We start from the raw sequence: 20,881 nt of genomic DNA, 5'->3' as shown, positions 1-20,881 counted from the left end.
GTCTGCTAACTGAAGAAAATGACTTTGCATGCAGCACTATAAAGCAGAACAGAAGTGGTCCTTGTGACATGCATGTAAACCTCCCTTTCTACAGCTTACCTATTGTTGAGATGTGTGTCTGGCAAATCACATACATGTCTCAACAGTTTATACCTTGTTTTTAGAAGTGGCTTCATTTGCTGGCATACCAGGACATATTTTGTGACCTTTATGAAATCTTAATCTCTCTGTCCATCAGCCCTTAGGAAAAAAAACCAGATAATATTTCCACTGTCTGCTTTGTTGTGTTTGAGCAAACTATAAAGCTCTTTGAGAAGGACCACTCATTGCCATAGCTTTGCCTATCTGAATCTCTTCCAGTATTATGAATTTACATTCAGGGGGTCCCTGCAATTTCCTACTGTAGTTTTTCTCTATATACAGAAGAGTTGTCAGTTTATGGGGTTTTTTACTTCTTTTTAAAATAGCTAGTAGTAGGATCCAGGAATCTGGATCACAAAAACTCCCTACAACAGCACAGGAAAAAAATCATAGCAATTGACTTGGGCATGCCTATTGCAGCAAAAGTTGCACTGAGGACTTGTGATGAAATCTGGCTAAAAAATAATAGAAAGGTTGGTACTAGAAACAAGGTACCCTAACCATTGTAGCTTTGTATTCATGAGGTAGCCTCCAAGAAATAGAAAATTGGATAAGAACGTGTCTGTCAAGAGCTTGAGCCTATAAACCTCATCACATTAATGGCTGTGGCATCTAAACCTTCTGTCTTTCTCTGCACATGGTGTAGGCAGTGAAGGACCAAAGCCCGATGAGCAGCACCCGTTACCCTCCTACCTGGAGTACAAACACAATGATTCTATACGCATCTACCAGACAAATTATTTTGCCAGTAGCTGTGCTGAAAACCCTGACAGTGACTATAAAAGCTTTGACATTAAGCTTGGAGGAGAAATGGAAAATCTGGGAGGAAAGTGTGATCCAGATCACCAGAAATTCTGTGATGGACCTCTAAAGCCTCGAACTGCATACAGGTTAGACTCATATTGGTAGTTGTGCTCTTATATTAGGCTTGGTGTCATCTGGGTGCCTCATCCACTTGAGCTTCAGTAGATTAGTGACTGCATTGTGCAATGTTCTTTGTGTTTCACTGCAAATTCATGAAAGCTTTATTATCCATGGCCCTATTCCATAGGTAAGAACCAGTCATCCACTAGCATGGGAATGATATGATTAATTATGCACAAAACTCTGTGCAGTGAATAGGTTTATTTATTTACATCAACTTGATGGGAAGCTCTCCTATTGGTGCTCAACATTTCTTTGGAAAGACTGAAGACAATTGGCTAAGTTAAGGCAAGAAGAAGGCAAGCATGCTTCACTCAGTCTGGCAGAACTACCCCGCTTGTTCTTTTGGAACAAGCTAGAAAAACCTGGAGGCTATTCTATCCTGTGGCACCATTCTCAGGCTCCAGAGCTAGGTCCAGGTTAGCTGTAGGATGTAGAAGAGAATGACTGCCAAGACCAGCCTCAGCAGTTACACTGGCTGGGAGACCAAACAGTGTGGCTCAGTGACACCCCCCACCACAGGCAAATACTGTCCCAAGAGACCTGCAAGCTGCTCCCTGGAAAGCCACATGGACAGAACGCCAAGGGATGCCCATTGTGCTTCTCAGCTTCTTCATCATCATTAAAACAGTGCTAGCCTACTGTAGGCTGCTCTCATTAGGGCACATTTCCCAAAACTTCAGTCTGGGAAATACCCACATTACCAGGAGAGCAAAGAGGATTATAACAATTATCCATTAGCACAGTCGTGCCCAGCCAAGTGAAGGGAACATGTGTCCCTCCTGAGAAGCATTTCTGAGTCCTCTCTCCTCTGCAGCTTCTGCTAGTCCTGCCTTCAGACATGGTCAGGCTGTGTGTGCTTGCAGCCAGGGCCCCATCTGTTACCTCTGCCAGGGTACCTCAGGGCCCTCCACCTGTACTGGCTGTAGTCCCCCATATTTAACTCAGGGATAAGTATTAATAATTCAGTAGAAGACTGATTAACTCAGGTGTCTATATTAAGAATTATCTGTGGTCAGTAGAAAGTTTTTCGTTGTCTCAAAGGGGCAAATGAGTTTTTACTTTTCTGCTCTTGGTTCTGAACATCTGATGAGCCATTTTTTTACTGTATTTTCTAGAATCAGCATACGAGCTTTTACTCAGCTTTTCAGTGAAGACCCAAAGGAACTTCCTAAACCACTCTTTGCAGACACCTTCTTCTCTTTACCGATCACTACAGAGGCAGGTTGGTTTCAGGCTGGTATCAGTGACTGTGCCATGTGATTACATATTGTGCCTAAGAGTACTCTGGCATCTAGAGCTCTTTGTAAGGAGTGGAACAGAGCTTGTGCATGTCCTGAGAGCTGCTCTGAGAGGAAGCTGACTTGGCTTATCTACCTCTACTGGAAAATTCAGAGGACTGCTTGACAGAGCTGCTGAAAGTAGAGAAAAGGAGAAATGCTCAGTGAGGCTGTCACCAAGAAAGCTTCCAACTGCAAGAGAACCACTCCCATGTAATGGAGTTTTTGCTTTCTTTTACTGTGGTTGGGAGTGAAAAAAATTGTTTAATGGTTTGAAAAAATGAGGACAGAAGATCAAGGCCAGGTTTTAGCTAAGTGTTTTAATGCCTTAGATTTCCTTGTATTTAGCCACTTTCTTCAGCTGATAATAACAGAACCTCTGAAAGTTATTGATTCTCTGATTCCTTTGATACTTTCCTCAAGATACATAAATACACTGTTTTGTTTCTAGAGCCTCTCTTTGGAGTTATTGAAGGTGTGAGTGCTGGCTTGTTTCTGATTGTGATGTTGGTGGCTGTTACTGCTTTATTTGTCTGCAGACAAAAAGTTGGGTAAGCTGACTCCCTTTGTCAGTCTCTGTTATTGAAGTCAGATCAAATTATATTCATTTAAGTAATACAATTTATAAGGCTTAGCTAAAAATTGGATGGATGCACTGAACTGTTCAACAGATAAAATCTATGTTCCCCCAAATTTTGTACACACTAAGTATACAAATAATGACTTGCATATTAAGAAATCTATATATGCTTAATTCAAATGGTGTCAGAATTATGTCATAGAGGATCCTTGTAACTTTTAGTTTGCAGTAGGAGTCTGAATAGTTCTGAGTAAAAAATGGTTTATCATTCAAACTTTTATCTTCTGGGAAAAAATGTCTTTTGTCAAAAAATGAAGTGTTTCAGATTAATTGCATCTGCATTGTAGATGGGAAGCTTTTGAAACTGTTCCTTTAGACTTTATCATTTCAATGCAAAAATACTGAAATGTGACATTACCTCAGTGTCCAAAATATTAGCTCAAATTTTGCTTCTCATTTTTTTGTCAGTTATAGTTGTATGTTTCACATTACAGATGAATCTTAAATAGTGAACTTACATATTTTTTAAAAATTAAATACTATATGTTGACTGAAAAAATCTTTATCCATTTAAACTATTTTGCATGACTGAGAAATGTGAAATTCTTTGTAGTTTCTGAAATTAGAAAAAAACCTCAACATTTCCAGTGCATGGGAAACACTGCAAGTCTGAAATTTAGTTCTTTTACTGATACAAAATTAAGTTGATATGTTTTTGAATTTGTCAGAATTTCAGATTGAAACAAAATCTCTTTTCTGACTAGTCATGGCTTTTAGCCAAAATGGATAAACTTCATTATAGAATGCGGTTTCTTGTTGTGAGTTATATACCCAGCAGGATGGCAGTAATACTGCTATGGTTTTCCCACATCAGACATAAAGAGAAAGTGTTCTCTAAGGGAGATGTCTTGAAGGAGGAGATGGCAGCAAAAATATGAAAGGCATATGAAAGGCATACACTAGCTGTGTGGAGTAAGTACCACTTCTGTGGCTTTCCCAGAGCCTGCTGTGGTTCTGCTGCTCACTCCTGCCGTGAATGTGGGCATCTGCTACAGGTCTGGTCTGCAGAGTGGATGTGCTGGAAGCTGTAGACCTTTTACAGCTCTGCAAATCTTCCTCCATGTTCCTATACATGTAGAGAATCAACTGATTTAGGGTCCATCTTAGCACAGGGCACCCTCCTTAATGATGGACTGAGCTGTGAGTGTTTCAACAAGAAAACTCTGAGCCTGAGCTAAGAGCAGTGTCACAGGATCAGAGCCAAAATTCAAAACACACTGGAAAATGGTAAACTGGAAAAAAAGAAATTTAAGAAAGTATAACTTATGTCCTTGCCAGCACTTACCAGTTTCAAAACTTAATGATAGAATATCTTCTTTCTGTTCCAGCAATGGCCATGAGAGACCTACAGCGAGGCTGAACATTCGCAGAGACAGGCCACTGTCAGTCCATTTAAACTTGGGGCAAAAAGGGTAATGTAAAAAGTTTGGTTTTTTAACAGAGCATTGTGGTTGAACAGAGCCATCTGATCACTTACTGATGAAGTGTTTCTTTTTCTTTTGAAATAATTTCCAGATACCGGAAAACTTCCAGGTAAAAAGAAAAAATTAATATCTAAAACCTTCTTGGTAGCCAACTGGATAAATTATGACTGTGATTCATCCTGTGATTTTCTTCCTCCTGTTGAATATTTCAGTCCGATCAAAGTCAGTCACTTTGAAGCACACTTCACCAAACTTCAAGCAGACTCCAACTACCTTCTGTCCAAGGAGTATGAGGTGGGATCCTAACCTAGGCAAAGGACTTGCTTTGTGAAGGGGCGGGATGACTGAGTCAACTGGTTAATGTATTAGAAAGGCCTGCATTTGTTTGTATTATTTACACAAATCCAAAAAAGATGGAGCATTTCATTTGAACTCCACTTGTTCATGTGCAGAAACCAACTCTTCATTTGGCATGTTCTGGTTGACAGCTTCTGCCTGATACTTGTCTGGCTGAGATTAGGAGCATTTGTTTGTATGGCATATCTGTGGGATAAAGTATGCAAGGCACCCACCAGCCATGCACTTGCTTTAAAACAGTATGATTACCTATGTAATTTCAGTTTGTTTTTTTATAAAAAAGCACTTGTTTTCTGTCCACGGCCTTTGAAAGCTGATGAACACTATTTCACTTTGTTTTGTCTTGTCCTTTAATTATTTTCACCTCACATTTTATTCCTATTCCTTTTTTGCAGGACTTGAAAGATGTGGGTCGAAACCAGACATGTGACATAGCACTTCTGCCAGAGAACAGAGGGAAAAATCGATACAATAATATATTGCCCTGTGAGTTTTAGCTTTGGTTGTGTAATATTGCATCACACTAGCTATTTTTCACTTTTTTTTCAGCAAGCCTAGTGGAAAAGAGTGCAGCCAATCCCTTTCCTCCTTTCTGCCCAAGATGAAATATCTGTGCCAGCTCAGGTTCTTGTGCTAGGAGGCAGATGATGCATGGCCCTGAATGGCTTCACACAGACCAGTAATTTAATTTTACACTAGAGGTGTAATGACTAGCATTCAGTCCAGGGAGAAAAAGCTCCAGCTATTAGGGGCATTCAGTCACTGCTGATAACAAGGATAGTAGAAATAACAGTAGGGTTTTTTACATACAGAATATCATCCATTCAGTGCTCTTTGACAGCCTTGCCAAATCTTTGTTCTTCAGTGTACCCTAAACCTACTATACAATATAGAGCTAGTGTGATTCTGCATGGTAAGGTGTGTAAGTTAACCCTGTTCCTCTCAGGCAAGACCCATCTGTTGTTGAGAGTTTCCCCCTTTAATCACCTACGTGTCATTTTGGAGGTAGAACATTGAGGAGGAACACCACATAACTCACTGCTCCACATCCCCACTAATGGATGTGGCATGTGCTGGCAGCACAGCCTCTCCTGTGTCCTGCCTGCTCATGCCAGCAATGACACCTGACTGAGATCCAACATGGCACCATCTCGTGAATCAATGTCCTGGCAGCTCAGGCACTATATGTTTCTGTACAGAGGGCCCTTCACGTACAGAAGATGTTTGGCCTGCTCAGCATTAGCTCAGAACACCACTGAAGTGAAACTGTTCTTTCAAGGGCAGAGCTGGGCACTACTTCCCAGTACAGCATACTGCTGTTAGGATCAAAGGAGGATGCTATTTTGGCCCTTTTGTTGTCATAAATCCTATGCAGCTCAGCAGAGGAAATTCAGTATATTTATTGCATCCTTCTTACCCATCTATCTCCTAGTCTCTGGAACACTCCACAGCACTCACAGATTAAAGAGGCAGTAAAACCAGCAGTTATTCCTTATAAATTAGCTCTTCATATAAAATCTTGTAATAGTGCTGGCAGTCCTTTCACAAACACATTTCTGTAAGTGCTGAGAGGGACTGAAAATCAAGACCCAGCCCTGAGCCTCTTGTAATCAATTTCTTGCTAGATGATACATCGAGAGTGAAGCTTTCCAATGTGGATGATGACCCTTGCTCAGACTACATTAATGCAAGCTACATACCAGTAAGTGACTCAAGGGTGGTGTTTTACAATCCTCCTTCCAGTGGTTTGGGTTTTTTCCGTCATCTAAAACTGAATATAAAGCTGGATGGTTAAGGCTCCCCTCCCCCTTCCTTGATTCACTTGAGCTAAAAAAATAAGAACTCATTTTGTGGGTGTGCTGAAAGACTGTGGCTGACTACCATTAAGTTAACTGTGAGTGATTTACCCAGCACTTAAGGACACTTTCTAGCATTGCTATAGTTATGTAAGATAGCAAGTCTAATTGGCCAAGGACATATTTTTAAAGGTTGCTGGTTTTATACAGTGTCCACAACAACTGTAGCTATCACTGCAGGTGGCATCCTCACTGTAGAGCTGTAGCTCATCCTGACAGCATTGGCACCTTGCAGGGTGACAAAACTGGCTGAAATTAAATTAATGCCCTTTGCCAAAGAGTTATGATTGATAATAGCAGTGGCTTTAGCAATCCAGATTTCAAGCCAGAACTCAGCTACTTTATTAAAAATGATAAATAAAACAAAAACCCCTAGCAGTTTTAAAATTGCTTGAGACTGTGCTGAACACAAAAGAACAATGGAAAGCTTTGACTGTCACGAAAGGGACAGTATTTAGATAAACTGCCACCATCTCTTCCTTCTCTCTGTTCCAATCAGTCATTTGCTTTCGGGTCCAAGGCAGCAATTTAGCTTTCAAAACTATTGTCCCAGGAAGGGTTGCTGCAGAGCCCTGTCTGCAATCCCAAGCCTTGTTCAGTTGTTAGGAGATTTTTTTTTCTGCCCTTTTGGAAACTAATGGAGTTCTCTTTATTTGCAGGGCAATAATTTCCGCAGGGAATACATAGCAACTCAGGGCCCTTTGCCTGGAACCAAAGATGAGTTCTGGAAGATGGCATGGGAGCAAAATGTTCACAATATTGTCATGGTAACCCAGTGTGTTGAGAAGGGCCGGGTAAGCAGTGACTCTTCTTTGTTATTAATGTCTGTTTTAACATCTATTAAAAGTTTTTGCTTCTTATTTTCATCACACTAAAGCCAAAAAGAGCCCAGTCAAGGAGATACACAGCATGAAAGAAAAGGTGTAATATAAAGACTGGAGACAGATGAAGGCTGTGAAATGAGGATACACAGACTGTCTCAAGATCATGCAGCATGTCAAGGCTAGAATTAGGAACAGAGCTCAGTGCTTCTGGTCTCTAATCCAGTACTTTGTTCACTAGACAATTCTCTTCAGCATGCAGAAGGACAACCACCAACAAAATGTGCCTGTTTGTCGCATCAACTCTGATCAACTTCTACTTTAAATATAAGCTCTGGAGAGCCAATGTTGTTCAGTAAATACATCAAATTATCTCTGATATATAAGCCCTAATGGAGTTAGCAAAGAGACCACTCATGCACTTAACACTCTTCCTGAATGCAGGTGTAGCATACCTCCCCAGGTATGACCATGTCCTGTCCCTTTGTAAGACAGTGACTAGATCTGTAAGAAGATTAAACAAACTTAAAGTAGTGATCCTCTGGTAGCACATATAGGGTCAGTTCCCCTCAGCTTACCATTTTTTCCTGAGGAGAGGTTGAAAGCCAACTCAGAATAGGATGTGTATCCTGCATCTCACTGGTTCCAAGTGGGACCTTACTGCCATGTCTTAGCAAGAGGTGAGCAAGGGGCACTGGAGGCATGGCTCTCATCCAAGCAGAAATTTGAGAAGTGTTGGCACAGAAAATATGCCCTATAAGAAGTCATCAATGAAGTGCTTCTCATTCCCTCCATCACAAATGAATTATGAAAACTTCCACTTCCTACCCCCATGCTAACCCATTCCCATGCCAGACCCTGCTTATTGACATGGCAGAGAGTTGCATCTCTCTCTGAATTCAGCTGCTGCCTTTCTTCCTTCATCCTCAGGCCCAAGAAGTCTGAAGTCTGCTTCTGCCAGTGCAGGATGGTGGCATTGTTTGTAGCTATTTTGACCACTAAATCTGTCTTTCCTTGTGTCCCTGCAGGTAAAGTGTGATCAATACTGGCCCCATGACCAGGATTCCTTGTACTATGGAGACCTGATTGTTGAGATGCTGTCTGAATCAGTGCTCCCAGAGTGGACAATACGAGAATTTAAAATCTGCAGTGTATGTTTGCATTTTTTTCTTTCCTGATTAATTGGCTTAAAACACTTGCAAGGCTAAATTAGGAAGGTTTATTCTGCTGTACCATAGTTGCATCATGCCTGACTCCCCTCTGGTGGAAGCTGTAGCATTTTCTCTGAGGGTACCTGTTCTATATGTCCCTTCCTCTCTTTCCCTGATGACCCACACTTTTGAATCCCAACAGGAAGAGCAGCTTGACTCAACAAGGCTCATTCGTCACTTCCACTACACTGTATGGCCGGATCATGGTGTGCCAGAGACCACCCAATCCCTGATCCAGTTTGTCAGAACTGTAAGAGATTATATCAACAGGACCCCAGACACAGGACCAACTATTGTACACTGCAGGTATGTCAGCAGCAAAACATCAGTGGGACTGAGCCCTTGTGCCTACCCTTGGGAAGATCCCAAATCTTCATCCCTGTTACACTATGGGCAGCTGTAGAATCTGAGGGATAGCTGATGGTCTTAAGTTTCCAGATACATCAGAGCAGTATTCCCAGGGCACATGCATTCACCCACAACCTCACCTTGGAGATGGCTCAAAAATTATTCTTAGGGAACCATTGTGTCTCTGTGGTACCACTGCAGAGCATGAAAGTGTCAGCAGCTGCCACTGCTCATCAGCTTTTGCATTCTTAAATTGCCCACATGCTGCTGTTGTGGCCCATCACTGGAATCACAAAGGGGTGTTTAAAAGGTAAGATATACCAGGGGTGAATCTGACTGTGTGTGGATGTTGAGACTAGCTGATAGATCCATCCTTCCCCAGTTCTGACTGAGATTCTCTTTTCCTACTGCCTTTTCATGCTCTTGTGCTTTTTCCATCCCTGGCAGTCACAGGACTGCAGTTTTCTCTCAGTTCTGTGGTGCACCACTACACTTGCATAAAAAATTGCAAAATTGAACTGCCTGATCTGTTTCCACTGGCCAGATAACTGCAGCAGAGTATAGGCCTACAGAGGGAGAAAGAGTGCAATTGGTGCTGTATCTTCTGATAAAGCCATATGTTCACTGGTAGTACCTGATTGTAGTATCTGAGCCCTCCACCATTATATGGGCTGAGGCTTGTGTCTTACATGACCCTGCCTGTGTCTGCCTGGACAGCATGTGCTGCAGCATGTCAGATGTCTGCTGTGTCCCACAGCTGCATCTCTGGAGAGAAGAGGTTTCAAAGTTAGAGTCAGGTGCAGTCTTTCAGTGTATCTCAATGACTGGGTTAATCCAAAGCAGAAAGCAGTGCAGGCAGTAGCAGAGATACCTCTACCATTACTATCCTTTCCTCCTTCCTAAATAAATTCCGTTATAAAGTGGTTTAAAGACCCAAAGATGCCATTTGAACAACTTGCTTTTCACCCTGGAGATCTGAACTTCACAAAAGTATCACATGAAGATAGTGAATGCTTTGATCCATCTGCTTTTGAATCTCTTGGTTTGTTCTCTTTTTCAGTGCTGGTGTTGGCAGGACTGGCACATTCATTGCACTGGACCGAATTCTGCAGCAGCTGGATTCGAAGGACACTGTTGACATTTATGCAGCAGTCCATGATCTAAGGCTTCACCGTGTTCACATGGTTCAGACAGAGGTAAGGTTTGGATAGCTTGCTATGCCTACAGTATGTAAAATCAGTCTCATCTTAAAGGCTCTCAAAGCACTTTGCACTTACTCCACTGTGAAATATGAGTTAAATGTATTTTAGCTCTGTGAGAATTTCCAGTTCAAGTCTTTTTCCATTGGCTCTTTTAGAGAAGATCCAAACCATAACAAGTTGCAGTTATGCTTCCTGTAGATTTCTCCTTTTTTTTTGCCCAGGCCCATCATCACCCCAGCAGCATTATGCATCAGGCACTTAACAGCTCACAGTTGCTTCACTGCAGAGTCCAGTAAATGAGCTTTAAGTGGAGATAGGTCCTTCAAGGATGGGTTTGGAAGACAAGCCTAAACCAGACAGATAGGTTGGCATAATAGGAAAGAGGAATGCAGGACAGAGAAAATTAGATGTATGCAATTTTAAAACTCTGGCCGCTGTGACCTTGTGCCTTTGCAGTTTATGTTTTATTGAGCTGTTCTGTCATTTTCATTACAATGATTTTGGAAAGTTGACTGGCATTCTCCTAACATACTATGGAAAATCAAGTACATTTGTACTCAAAGTTTAGAAAAAGTAAATGTTTTGTATTTCTTTCGTGCTTTTAAAATGGCAAGAAAATCATGTTATATTGATAGGAGCTAAACATTTAGGAGCTGATTTAATAAAGGTGTTCACTTGTGGAGTTACTCTGTACATTTTCCCTGTGAACCATTAATAGAAGAATGAGAACAAGTTTGATGTGTCTGCCTGTGGCTTGATACTAATGGAGCTCTTTGCTGCAATTTGGAAACCAATGTGTCAGTGACAGTGTTTTCTGATAGATTAAATGTCTCATATGGGTATAAAGAGAGGCCCAGCTGGGAACACAAAACAAAGGGGCTCGTGGAAATATCTTAATTGCAGAAGACCTTCTTTTGGAGAGGAGACAGGTTCCCAGTCTAGTCTCTGCATCTTCAGAGACAGATCCTCCTACATTCCCCATCATCTGTAGTCTGCAAAGGCAGTCAGACATCTCAGGAAGATGGCTCTTTTTCCCTAGCTGGAAAAAAGAAGCAACAACCTTAAGAGCCTAAATTTGACTTATAAACAACTAAAGTTGTGTGATACAAAACCTGCCTTTGGCATGAGCTTGGCATGACATCTGAGTCAAAAGGCAGCCAGATCCACACAAAAGTCGAAGGCCACAGTACCAGCATACTTGGCCATATTCAGTCACAGGAAACCAGCAGCAACAAAACAATGCCTCTGCCTCAGACTTGGCTCAACCTTGTCTAAGACAAGGGACTGGAGGTGGAGACAGGCAAGGGAAAACTCTGTGCATCAGCTCAAAAGGCAGCATGCTCCAGCAGCAGTAACCATTCCAGTTGAAAAATGGTCTTTGCCTGAAGAAGTCTCCATGCTTGGCCACCTTTCCATCATGTTGGTGGTGGGGTGCAGGGTTCAGCTCTGCAGAGAGAGCAGCTGCATGTGCATAAAGGCAGATATCCTCACTTTCTCAGAGCCAGAGCACTGAGAGAAAGACACAGAGCAACGGCTAAAGATGTGAGGGGGAAAAAATACATACACTTATTGGAGAAATTATGTTTTTGAGATAATGTTAAAAAGGTACACCTTGATACATAAACATGCTCAGCCTGACTTTTGGGTACCATGTTGCACTAATTGAAAGACTATTATGACCTATGTCATAAACCACAAAGAGTAGCAAAACATGAAAGTTTAATAAGCTATTCTGTCAAGATAGTTTGGTGAGTAATCAACCGTCAATAACATGCTGACCCTCCTTACTTTGGTTGTAAATGTCATCTTAGCTCTATTCTATGAAAGGCACTCTTCAGAAAAGACAGTCATTTGCTGTATAGTCAGAATCAATCTTAGAACTTATGCTAGATCTGAAAAAAAATAGTGTTTTCAGAGATTTTTCTGATTTTTTTCAGAGATTTAGGTTTCTCACAGTTGTCTGAAATATTTATATGTTATTGTAAAATTGTGGAAAATATTTCTTTTAGAACAAAAAGAAAAATCAAAAATTGTTTGTCTTTCCTGCATGCTTCCCTGTGCATATTAATTATTCTATATATACTTTATTCCAAAGCATTCAGAAGTAGTAGCTATCCAACACAGCACCATGTGAAATTGCACTGAAAGCTAAAGCTTTCACTAATGGCATAATCTGTCAAAACATACTGTGTTCATTTATATTTTACTGGTATTATTTCTAAAGAGAGGTGATCACAAAAGTTTATTCTATTACTAGTGTGAAAAGGAGATTAATTTTAGAATTGTATTTTAATTTTTAATACCACCTTTGATTTTTTTGAGGGAGTTAGCTCTCATAAAATTAAGTTACAAAATTCCTCAGTGTCTTAAAAACAAATCTTTTGCAGTGTCAATATGTGTATCTACATCAATGTGTGAGAGATGTGTTAAGAGCCAGAAAACTTCGCAGTGAACAAGAAAATCCCTTGTTTCCAATATATGAAAATGTGAATCCAGAGTATCACAGAGGTAACTGCAAGTTTATCAAATTGTAAAATGTTTCAAATGTAGTAGCTCACTGACAGTGTAATTGAGGGGGAATTGTGCTATTCTTAACCATTGATATTTCTTTACTTCCTGGACCATCATTTGTTCTCTGTGCTCTTTTCATTCTTGCAGTTGTGTCTTTATTTTCTCCATTAGTAGTCATTATAGCATCACTTCCTGCTCCCACCTTATATTTATGCTCTCACTATCCATAAGCAACCGAGAATGTTGACAGCACTCACTGGGCTCTTCTGCCATTCATGGAGTTCAATTTCTGTCTGCATCATCCTCATCTGCTGTTGACAATATAGGCAGCCTTGGGAGACTTCCCATCTGCTTTGACTGGAAAATGTAAGTGTCCCAGGCTGTGCTCTTTCTTTCTCCCCAGACTCCCCATCCTTGTAGGCTCCTTTTCCTAGCCTGTATCCAGTCCCTTGCTGATAAGACTGGCAGGAGTAGCAAACCTGGCACTAGCACTGCCCTTCACCTCCTGGGTCCATGGCCAGAGGACCAGTGTGGAGAAGCTGTAAGCAGTGGTGACCATGTGCCTTGGTGGAGCTGATTCCTAAAGGATGTAGAAGTTTTTAGGGTCAAGACAGAAGGATCTCAGTAGTTCCACAAATTTGGACATTAGTAATTAAGATTATATCATAAGAAATCTAAATAATTTTCCTGATCTAGCCTGTAGAAATCAGAGTTGTCATAGACAGGTAGAACAGGCTTGGAGGAGACCAAGAACTGAAACATCCAGGTTTCACATATTGAGAGACCAAGCAGAGGTGGGATCTGAACTTTAGCTGTAACATCCATCACAGCCAGTGCTGTTCCCACACAGCCACCTCTCAGAGCACTGCTGAATCTGTGTTGTTTTACTTTTTCTAATCTCATTTTTCTTTGCTTTCAGATGCTGTTTATTCAAGGCACTAAGAATGTTAGAGATATCTGCTTTTGTGAACACATTTGTGAACTAGGGGTTTTGTTTTGGTTTTTTTATGTATGTATTTCATGCACAAGAAAGGTGCCAGACCTTTTGGATGAGACTGTGTATAATTTATTGGTCTGGTGATTTTTTAAAGATATATAATTTAAATGTAATAGATATTAATGTATATAATTGTATTTTGGCATTGTGTAAATATGTATTTTTTCTATATTGTTTATATTAATATTATGCTTCAGATAATACTATTTTTTTCTTATCACAGTTTTTATAAACTGTTCTACATAAACTATTTTAAGTTGTATGGCTAACAGGACTGCTGCATTTGGGGCGCTATTGGCATGACATGGAAAAAGTCCTATACAGAGAACCTCATTTTTAAAAAATATTTCAGTGTTTGTGTGAGATGAAATAAGCTACTATTAAGCAAGGGAACAGTAGTCCTGTATAGCAGTTACAATGTTACTCTACACTTCAAACTTACTGCTTTTCATCTGACAAAAATGGGAGTAACCCATATCACAGTGGCATACCTTTTACAGAACTCATTAACAACTGACCAAAACAGTGTTCACCTCACTAGAAGCAACTGTTTCAGTCTAGTGTGACATAGTAGAAAAATATCAAACAACATACGTGCAGTGAAGTCTAGCAGACCTTTCTCTGACCACATACTCTGGGGGGAGACAGGTCACATACTGGTTTCTTTACACTGGTTTAGGAGAGCAGAATCAGACCACAACTTGTGTCTGTGCACTTTCATGTGTGTAAAATTTTTATTAAGAAAGGTGTTCAAAGACACTCCTCAGACATTTGTGTTAACAAACCTGTGAGGATGTGAAGTCTGGCAACTTCCATAGCTCATCAGAAACAATGATGAGCTCTACTTTTTTAGCTCTCTGTACCACGAGAGCTAAAAAAGTAGAGAGATGGCAAACATTGAAACAAAGACATGTAAAGGTATATATCCCACAGTTTACTCAACTGGAGTAAAGCTGCACTTTGCCCCAAGTGTTGGTATCTTTCAAATGCCACTTGGTTTCACAGTGGGACAGTTTGGCCCCAGCATGTCTCCATAGAAAGAGTTCTCCATTGGAATGTTACATGATGTCACCACCACAGGGGCAGCTAGAATGGAAAAAAGTTCATCAGGGAATGTAGGCTGGCAGGGCTGTCCTGATCATAGAATCATCTTATGTTTTGGGTTGGAAGAGACATTAAAGATCATCTAGTTCCAACCTCCATGCCCCAGGCAGGGGCACATTGCTGAAAATGTGTTTAAAATTCAAAACGTATCAACTTAATTTTGTATCAATAAAAGAACTGAATGACAGCAAGAAGTACAATCAAAGAGCACTTACCAGGTATCCTGCGCAGCCAAGTGGATTGTGCGCATCCTCTCTCTCCTTTACAAAGAGGCATCTCATTCAAGGGTCTAAACACTCTGTTCAGCTATTACTTATCTTTATAAAATGCTCCTCAAACAAATAGTGAAAAGCCAGTACACAGTTCATCTCCACCACAAAAAGAAGGAAGGGCTTCATAGTTCTTCTTTCATATATATACCCATACTTTTCATAGAGAAAACATAGCATGTTGCTGAAGACAAGTGCCTAAATTCCACTTCTGTTTTGGAGAAAAATAAATATTTCTGAAGGCCTTCTGAGAATCAGTAAATAGCTAAGTGAGTGCCTAACTGAGGAACTCCTGTGCCACAGCAGGACTGTGCATATCCATGTTACTCCACTCTTTCCTACTCTGTCCGGAATGTTATCCTTTCTTGACCAAATACCTTCAGATGCCTCAGAAGCCACCCTTCAAATCAGTTGTCACAACTGCTCAGAACATGTAAACTTGGTCATTCTTTTTAGGTGTTTCTGAATGAAAATACTGCTCATCTCTCCTGCGCATCCTCTTTGGTACCACACAAACCTCAAAATTCACCACCCTTAATGGAAACCAAAGAAGAAGGGAACTAGCATTAGGGTGGGAGACATTTTCACAGAGGAAAGCCTAAGCAAAACCACAAAGAAATGAGCACATTTTCTGCAGATGCCTTCTTTTCTCTATTTCCTTTGCTAGATGGCTAGGTTAGCAAGCGAGGACAAACAAGCATTGGTAGCTTTAGATCAATTGTTGATAGGGCTCGTAACTTCTGCACTTAAGGCATGGTGAAAACTGCTGTTGTGTTACATGCATTGCATTTGGTCCTTTCTTTTTTGCAGGGGTAGCCGAGGAACGAAGATCACCATGTTAGTTACCAGCAGTACAATTACACTGTTAGCACACACCAAGTGTACCCTATAAATTACCTCACACTCTATATCACCATGTCATTTTCTAATGCTGAGGGAAGTGGAGTTCGCTCAATGCTACACGATGTGAGGGCAAAAGTCTGATTGTATGCTCTGTATGTGTGTTGTTCATCATTTTCAGAGACACACATCATTCTGCAGTTTATTTTATCATTCTCAGCTCCCTTGTCTGCAGCTGCAGAGTTTGTACATGTGTACCCAAAATTATGTCATAGCAAACAGCTAGTTTCATCTTTTCTCCCAGCTAATAATGGACACTGTTCATAAGCCTCTTCCTCCTCATCACTTCATAACATGACAGATGACCTTAAACACTCTGGCACAATGCTCTTGAGCAGCTTTACATTTCTGCCCAAGTGGGTCACACCTGAGACTGTATACACACGTTATTGCTCTGGTTCTGCTCTCTAGCCAATTCTGCTCATATGAAACCAGTGTAAATCCACTGAGAAAAAATAAAAAAGTATCTATGTAGCATTTTTTTTAATATACAACACCTACTTATCAGTATAAGTAGTTATATTTATTGTGCCTCTAAGCTGAATAACAGGACCGATGGGAAATTGTTAATGTAAGAAAAATAGATTTGAGGGAGCTCAAGGAAAAAGATATCTTTTGAATGTCCTTGATGATGTTCAGAATTCCCTTCTTGATGTTTCCCAATAATAATGTTACAAAGCAAAGCTAGTGTTGTTGCTGATCCATAAGCTAAGATTTGCACACTTGGAGCCCATCCTTTGAATCTCTGCATGGTCCACAAAGCTACCTGAGTACTTTCATGAAAGTCAACTGGAATGCTTGCCTGAAGAAAAAACTGTTCCACTTCTGAAGCACTTGCAGGGTTGGGCTTTTAGGTTAATTCAAATTTTTGTATTGAAAGTTATTTAATAATGAAGAAATTGTAATAAATATTTTTTTTAATCTGTGCAATAAAATTACAAGATCCACTAGCAATTGTAGGGAAAAAATAGATTTTACATAGCTGGAGTTGATAAATGATATTTTTTGTTACTAATGGAACACAAAAGTGGGTGAGAGAAATAGGCATACTGTGAAGATGTCAAAAAGTGCAACTTTATACATTTTTCTCTGCTGCTATAGTTATTTAGCAATAAATAATGCCTAAAATGCCAGAAATATTATATTGTGCCATAATATGCAATGAATTTCCTTCCAATTGTAGAACAGAGAAAAGAAAATGTGTGAGCTTTAAGTTTATATAATGTATTGTATATGGTTATTTACTCTTTGAAAGCACAAAGTTAAACACTAGACAGATAGGAGTACATGAGCACTTAGCTGTGCTCCTCAGCCTGAGATTTAATATATGGACTAGAGGGATGAGAACAACAGGCATCAAATCAATCTATCAGCATCTCTCTACAAGGCCACAGAACAGAGAAATGCATCTGACACTCAGACAGACAGCCTACCACAGCCACAGCTTCATGCCCAAGGAGTGCCTTGGCAGGTGCTTAACATTTATTCAGATTTCTTTCAGTACTTCTTACATACAATTTGTGTAAATAAAATGCAATATAGAATGAACACCACTCCCTTCATGGCCCTGTCACAGATGTCTGGACTCTGGAGCTGTGAGCTCTGGGACCTGTAATCTCAGGGTGCTGTAACTTGGAATTGAAATGAGTGCTCACCCCAGTATTTGAACAACTTGCTGTAGACCCCATGCCCTCAATTGTCTCCCTCACACTGACAAAATCAAACTCCTGACTTGTTGGGAGCACCTCTGTGGCCAAAGCAAACTGGTTTGTTATCAGTGATCTCACAGATCAACAACTGGTTCAAACTGGGACTTTTTGTTTCAAGGCTTGCAGGAAATGCTGGAGACTAGGGACCAGCTAATTGAGAAAAAAATGTGGAAATGGAACACACACAGTGTCAGCAAAGCAGGTAGTCTAATATTAATTACAGTTTACTTGTTTCTTGGTTTGTTTGAAAGCTAGAGAAATACTGTAAGTAACATTAGGAAGCTAAATATATATTGCTCTAGAGCAGGGCAGTACACTATAGTGAAAACCCCACCACTTTGAAATTTGGCTGGCCATAAATTCTCTGGCAGTGCTTGGAGTAAAGTGTCTGAAAAACATCTTCAGTATTTATTCCATGCTCATATGCAATATAATTACTTATAATTGTGTTCCTAACAAACACTGGGTGAACACAGAACTGTGCTACTATTGTCAATTTAATTTATGCATTTAAGTATATTTTTGTATTTTTAGCTACAGTCAACAAATCAAATATATTTGAGTGTATTTTACACATTTTTAGAAATACTTCATGAATAAAACATTCATTTTAAAAAATCATATTCTTGTCTTCTGTTTGACTGCCTTTTCATTATGGATTTTATTGCCCTGCTGCTCAGAGGAAAGGTCATAAGTGAGTTTGATTTCAATTGAGACAGTCTTCAGAGAGCATTAAATTCATCAGAAGCCTCAGCCTGCTGGGGGAAAAGAGGCTCTGCTGTTGCCCACTGGCCAGATTAGTGCCCATGTGGAAAGATACCGTTGTTGTCTTCTCCTCCCTGGTTTTGTGCCCTCCTTTAATAAGCCAGATACTGTCTGGGTTATGCAGTGGATATTTGAAACCACACTGGGTCTTGAACTTGAGTGCCTGTTATTTTAGAGACATTTTGCCAGGCAGTTGCACCAATTAGCACAGCACTGCAGCTCCATCGCTGCCTGCCCCTCGAGGATCTTGAGCCATGCTTTTTAACAAATGTATTTCTTCTCCTCCTGCTCTCCAAAGGTCTTAAAAACCAATAGCATAACTGTCCTTGTGGGGTCACAGTGCTTGGCAGTAGTGTGTTTGCTGCTAATCTCTCATTACACCTTATTGGTCATCAGAAGCGTTTAAGACAAGTTTACTTCAAAGAAAGGATGATTTATTGACGTGTACTGTGAACTATTTGCTGAGGGGATGTGTATCAAAGGTGGAGGGAGTTGTGAGATTTTTTTCTTCGTGATATAAAAGTTTATCTCTGAGTTCTGCTCTGTCCTGAAACCAATGTAGACACCAAAGAGAAGTGAAAAAGATAAAATAATGTACAGTTAATATCTCCACACAAGAAAAACAAGGCCAACATGGCAGACAAGGATAGATAAAAATCTTTTGACAAGGTACAGCAAGGAAACTAAAGGGTCTCTTCTAGTTCAACAAGATCACAGTGGTTGATTCCTGTTAAAATATCCCCAGAATCTAGTTTTTAACTTTGATATTTTTACGTGCACTTGATTTGTACCTGGGCTTCATGCCTACGAGCTGGTGGTTTTGCCTGATAAAGTCAGCTCCTGTACCCTAATCTCAGTTTTATGTCTGTGCCTGTCTTCACTATCAGTTGCTTTATTATGCCCCAGAAATAGCTGCTTAGGCATCTTATGGCAGGCAGGACATGTCAGTGCTGGTATATCAGCAAATACCACAAGTGAAAATTTCAGATGTTACTAGCCAAGGCTTTGCACTTCACTCTGGTACAATACCATTCCCAACCTGTGAAAAAAAAAACAAAAAACAACAACAAAAACACCACAGGAGAAAAAGAGGAGGAAAAAAGCATTTCAGTTAATTTGTGGAGATGTTCTAAAAGCAGGAAGCCCTTCTCCTGTTGCCATGGTCAGTGCTCTGTGGGCCTGGGGGATGCTCTGCAGTGGCTGCATAGACCATGGGCAGGCTGGGAGGGAGCTGTGGCGTGGCTGGGCTGGATTGGTCACCGAGCCACCCATGGGCTCCCCCTGGAGCTGACCTGCTGTTGGTTCTCCTCAGGACACAGCTGCAGCTACTTGTTGTCTGGCTCCTGCAGCTGTCAGGCATCCTCTTCACATCCCAGCTGGGTGCTTCCTGCGCCATGCAGAACCTCACTGCAATGAGCAGCTTTCCCAGCTCCCAGACATCTGGAGTGTCAGCAGCACAGAGCAGGCACAAAGGCACCTTTGCCCAAGAGTGCAAAGCATTTTATAGACCTCAAAGCCTTTAAGGCTCCAGGGAAAACATCACCTCAGCACCAACAGCTTTGCTGTTGAGAAGTCCTGGGGCCCCCAAAAGAGGCTAAAATTCCCCTGAGGGCTCTCACTGACCAGGCAGGGTCCCCACTGTCGGCACATGGAGGGTATGTTCCAAGCCCAATTGCAGGCTGCCCTCCCCACCCCTCCTGACTCAAATTCCCAGTCAGAAAGGGTGGCAGAAGCATGTCCTAGCCAACAGAGTGCTCCAGATGGTGCACAGAGCTTCAGGGAAGGAGGGGACTGTGAGGTATCCCAGCTGGGATTCAGCACTGGTGTGAGCAGTGCGTGGCCCTGCCATGCTGAGGCCTTCAGTCGCTGAGCTGTGGGGCTGCAGCACGTGGTGGAGACTGCAGAGACACGTGATGGGGACACACCAGATCCACCAGTGCCTCATCCCAAGGCTGACAGGGATCTGTACATTTCAGGGGCCCAGAGCATGAGCCAAGATCAGTGCCAAGAGGGCAACAGCCCATGGCCTTGTGCAGCAGCCGAATGCCAGGCTCCAAGCACCGCTGGCAAGTCTTATGGCTGCTTGACCAGACATCATTGTACACAGCTTTTTGCACACTCATGCCAAAATCCCTGCCAAATTACACAGTGTCCTTGCTTGCCTTTGGTGGTTGCTTGCTGATGTGCCAAACCAAACCAGTAGCAGGTGGAGAATCTGCTTCTTACCAAGGATAAAGGCAGAGATTTCTCATCTTCTCGACATCCGTGAGGCCACACAACCTTGTTCGCAGAGGTGTGAGCTCTGCAGAGAACTGCAATTTTAGTCCTCTCAGGACAAGAAGGGGCCCAAACCTGGATATTTCTGCCCCTGCAAATATTAACTCATTTTTCAAAAAGAGGAATTGTTCTTTCCAAAGGACAG

At 41.2% G+C, this 20,881-nt stretch overlaps 1 protein-coding gene across 5 annotated transcripts in view; it reads left to right on the top strand.

Annotated features, from left to right (window-relative positions):
* Window positions 1–18,315, top strand: part of PTPRB (protein tyrosine phosphatase receptor type B) — a 62,717-nt gene extending 44,402 nt beyond the window's left edge. For 3 of the 5 annotated variants that reach the window (XM_059472814.1, XM_059472812.1, XM_059472815.1), the window contains 14 exons: window positions 788–1,031; window positions 2,184–2,290; window positions 2,797–2,896; window positions 4,314–4,397; window positions 4,501–4,518; window positions 4,622–4,703; window positions 5,162–5,252; window positions 6,392–6,468; window positions 7,282–7,416; window positions 8,472–8,594; window positions 8,797–8,960; window positions 10,063–10,198; window positions 12,592–12,712; window positions 15,896–18,315. In XM_059472814.1, coding sequence (XP_059328797.1) covers window positions 788–1,031; window positions 2,184–2,290; window positions 2,797–2,896; window positions 4,314–4,397; window positions 4,501–4,518; window positions 4,622–4,703; window positions 5,162–5,252; window positions 6,392–6,468; window positions 7,282–7,416; window positions 8,472–8,594; window positions 8,797–8,960; window positions 10,063–10,198; window positions 12,592–12,712; window positions 15,896–15,927 — 1,514 coding nt within the window. In that variant the 3' untranslated portion in view covers window positions 15,928–18,315. Of the gene's footprint in view, window positions 1–787; window positions 1,032–2,183; window positions 2,291–2,796; window positions 2,897–4,313; window positions 4,398–4,500; window positions 4,519–4,621; window positions 4,704–5,161; window positions 5,253–6,391; window positions 6,469–7,281; window positions 7,417–8,471; window positions 8,595–8,796; window positions 8,961–10,062; window positions 10,199–12,591; window positions 12,713–12,862 lie in introns of all 5 variants that reach the window. The other 2 variants (XM_059472813.1, XM_059472817.1) reach the window with 2 other exon arrangements.
* Window positions 18,316–20,881: the final 2,566 nt, after the last annotated feature.

This window comes from Ammospiza nelsoni, chromosome 5, assembly GCF_027579445.1.
Source record: "Ammospiza nelsoni isolate bAmmNel1 chromosome 5, bAmmNel1.pri, whole genome shotgun sequence".
Taxonomy (NCBI): Eukaryota; Metazoa; Chordata; class Aves; order Passeriformes; family Passerellidae; genus Ammospiza; species Ammospiza nelsoni.
Note: the sequence above shows the minus strand (reverse complement) of the source record. Positions and strands in the feature narration are given on the sequence as shown.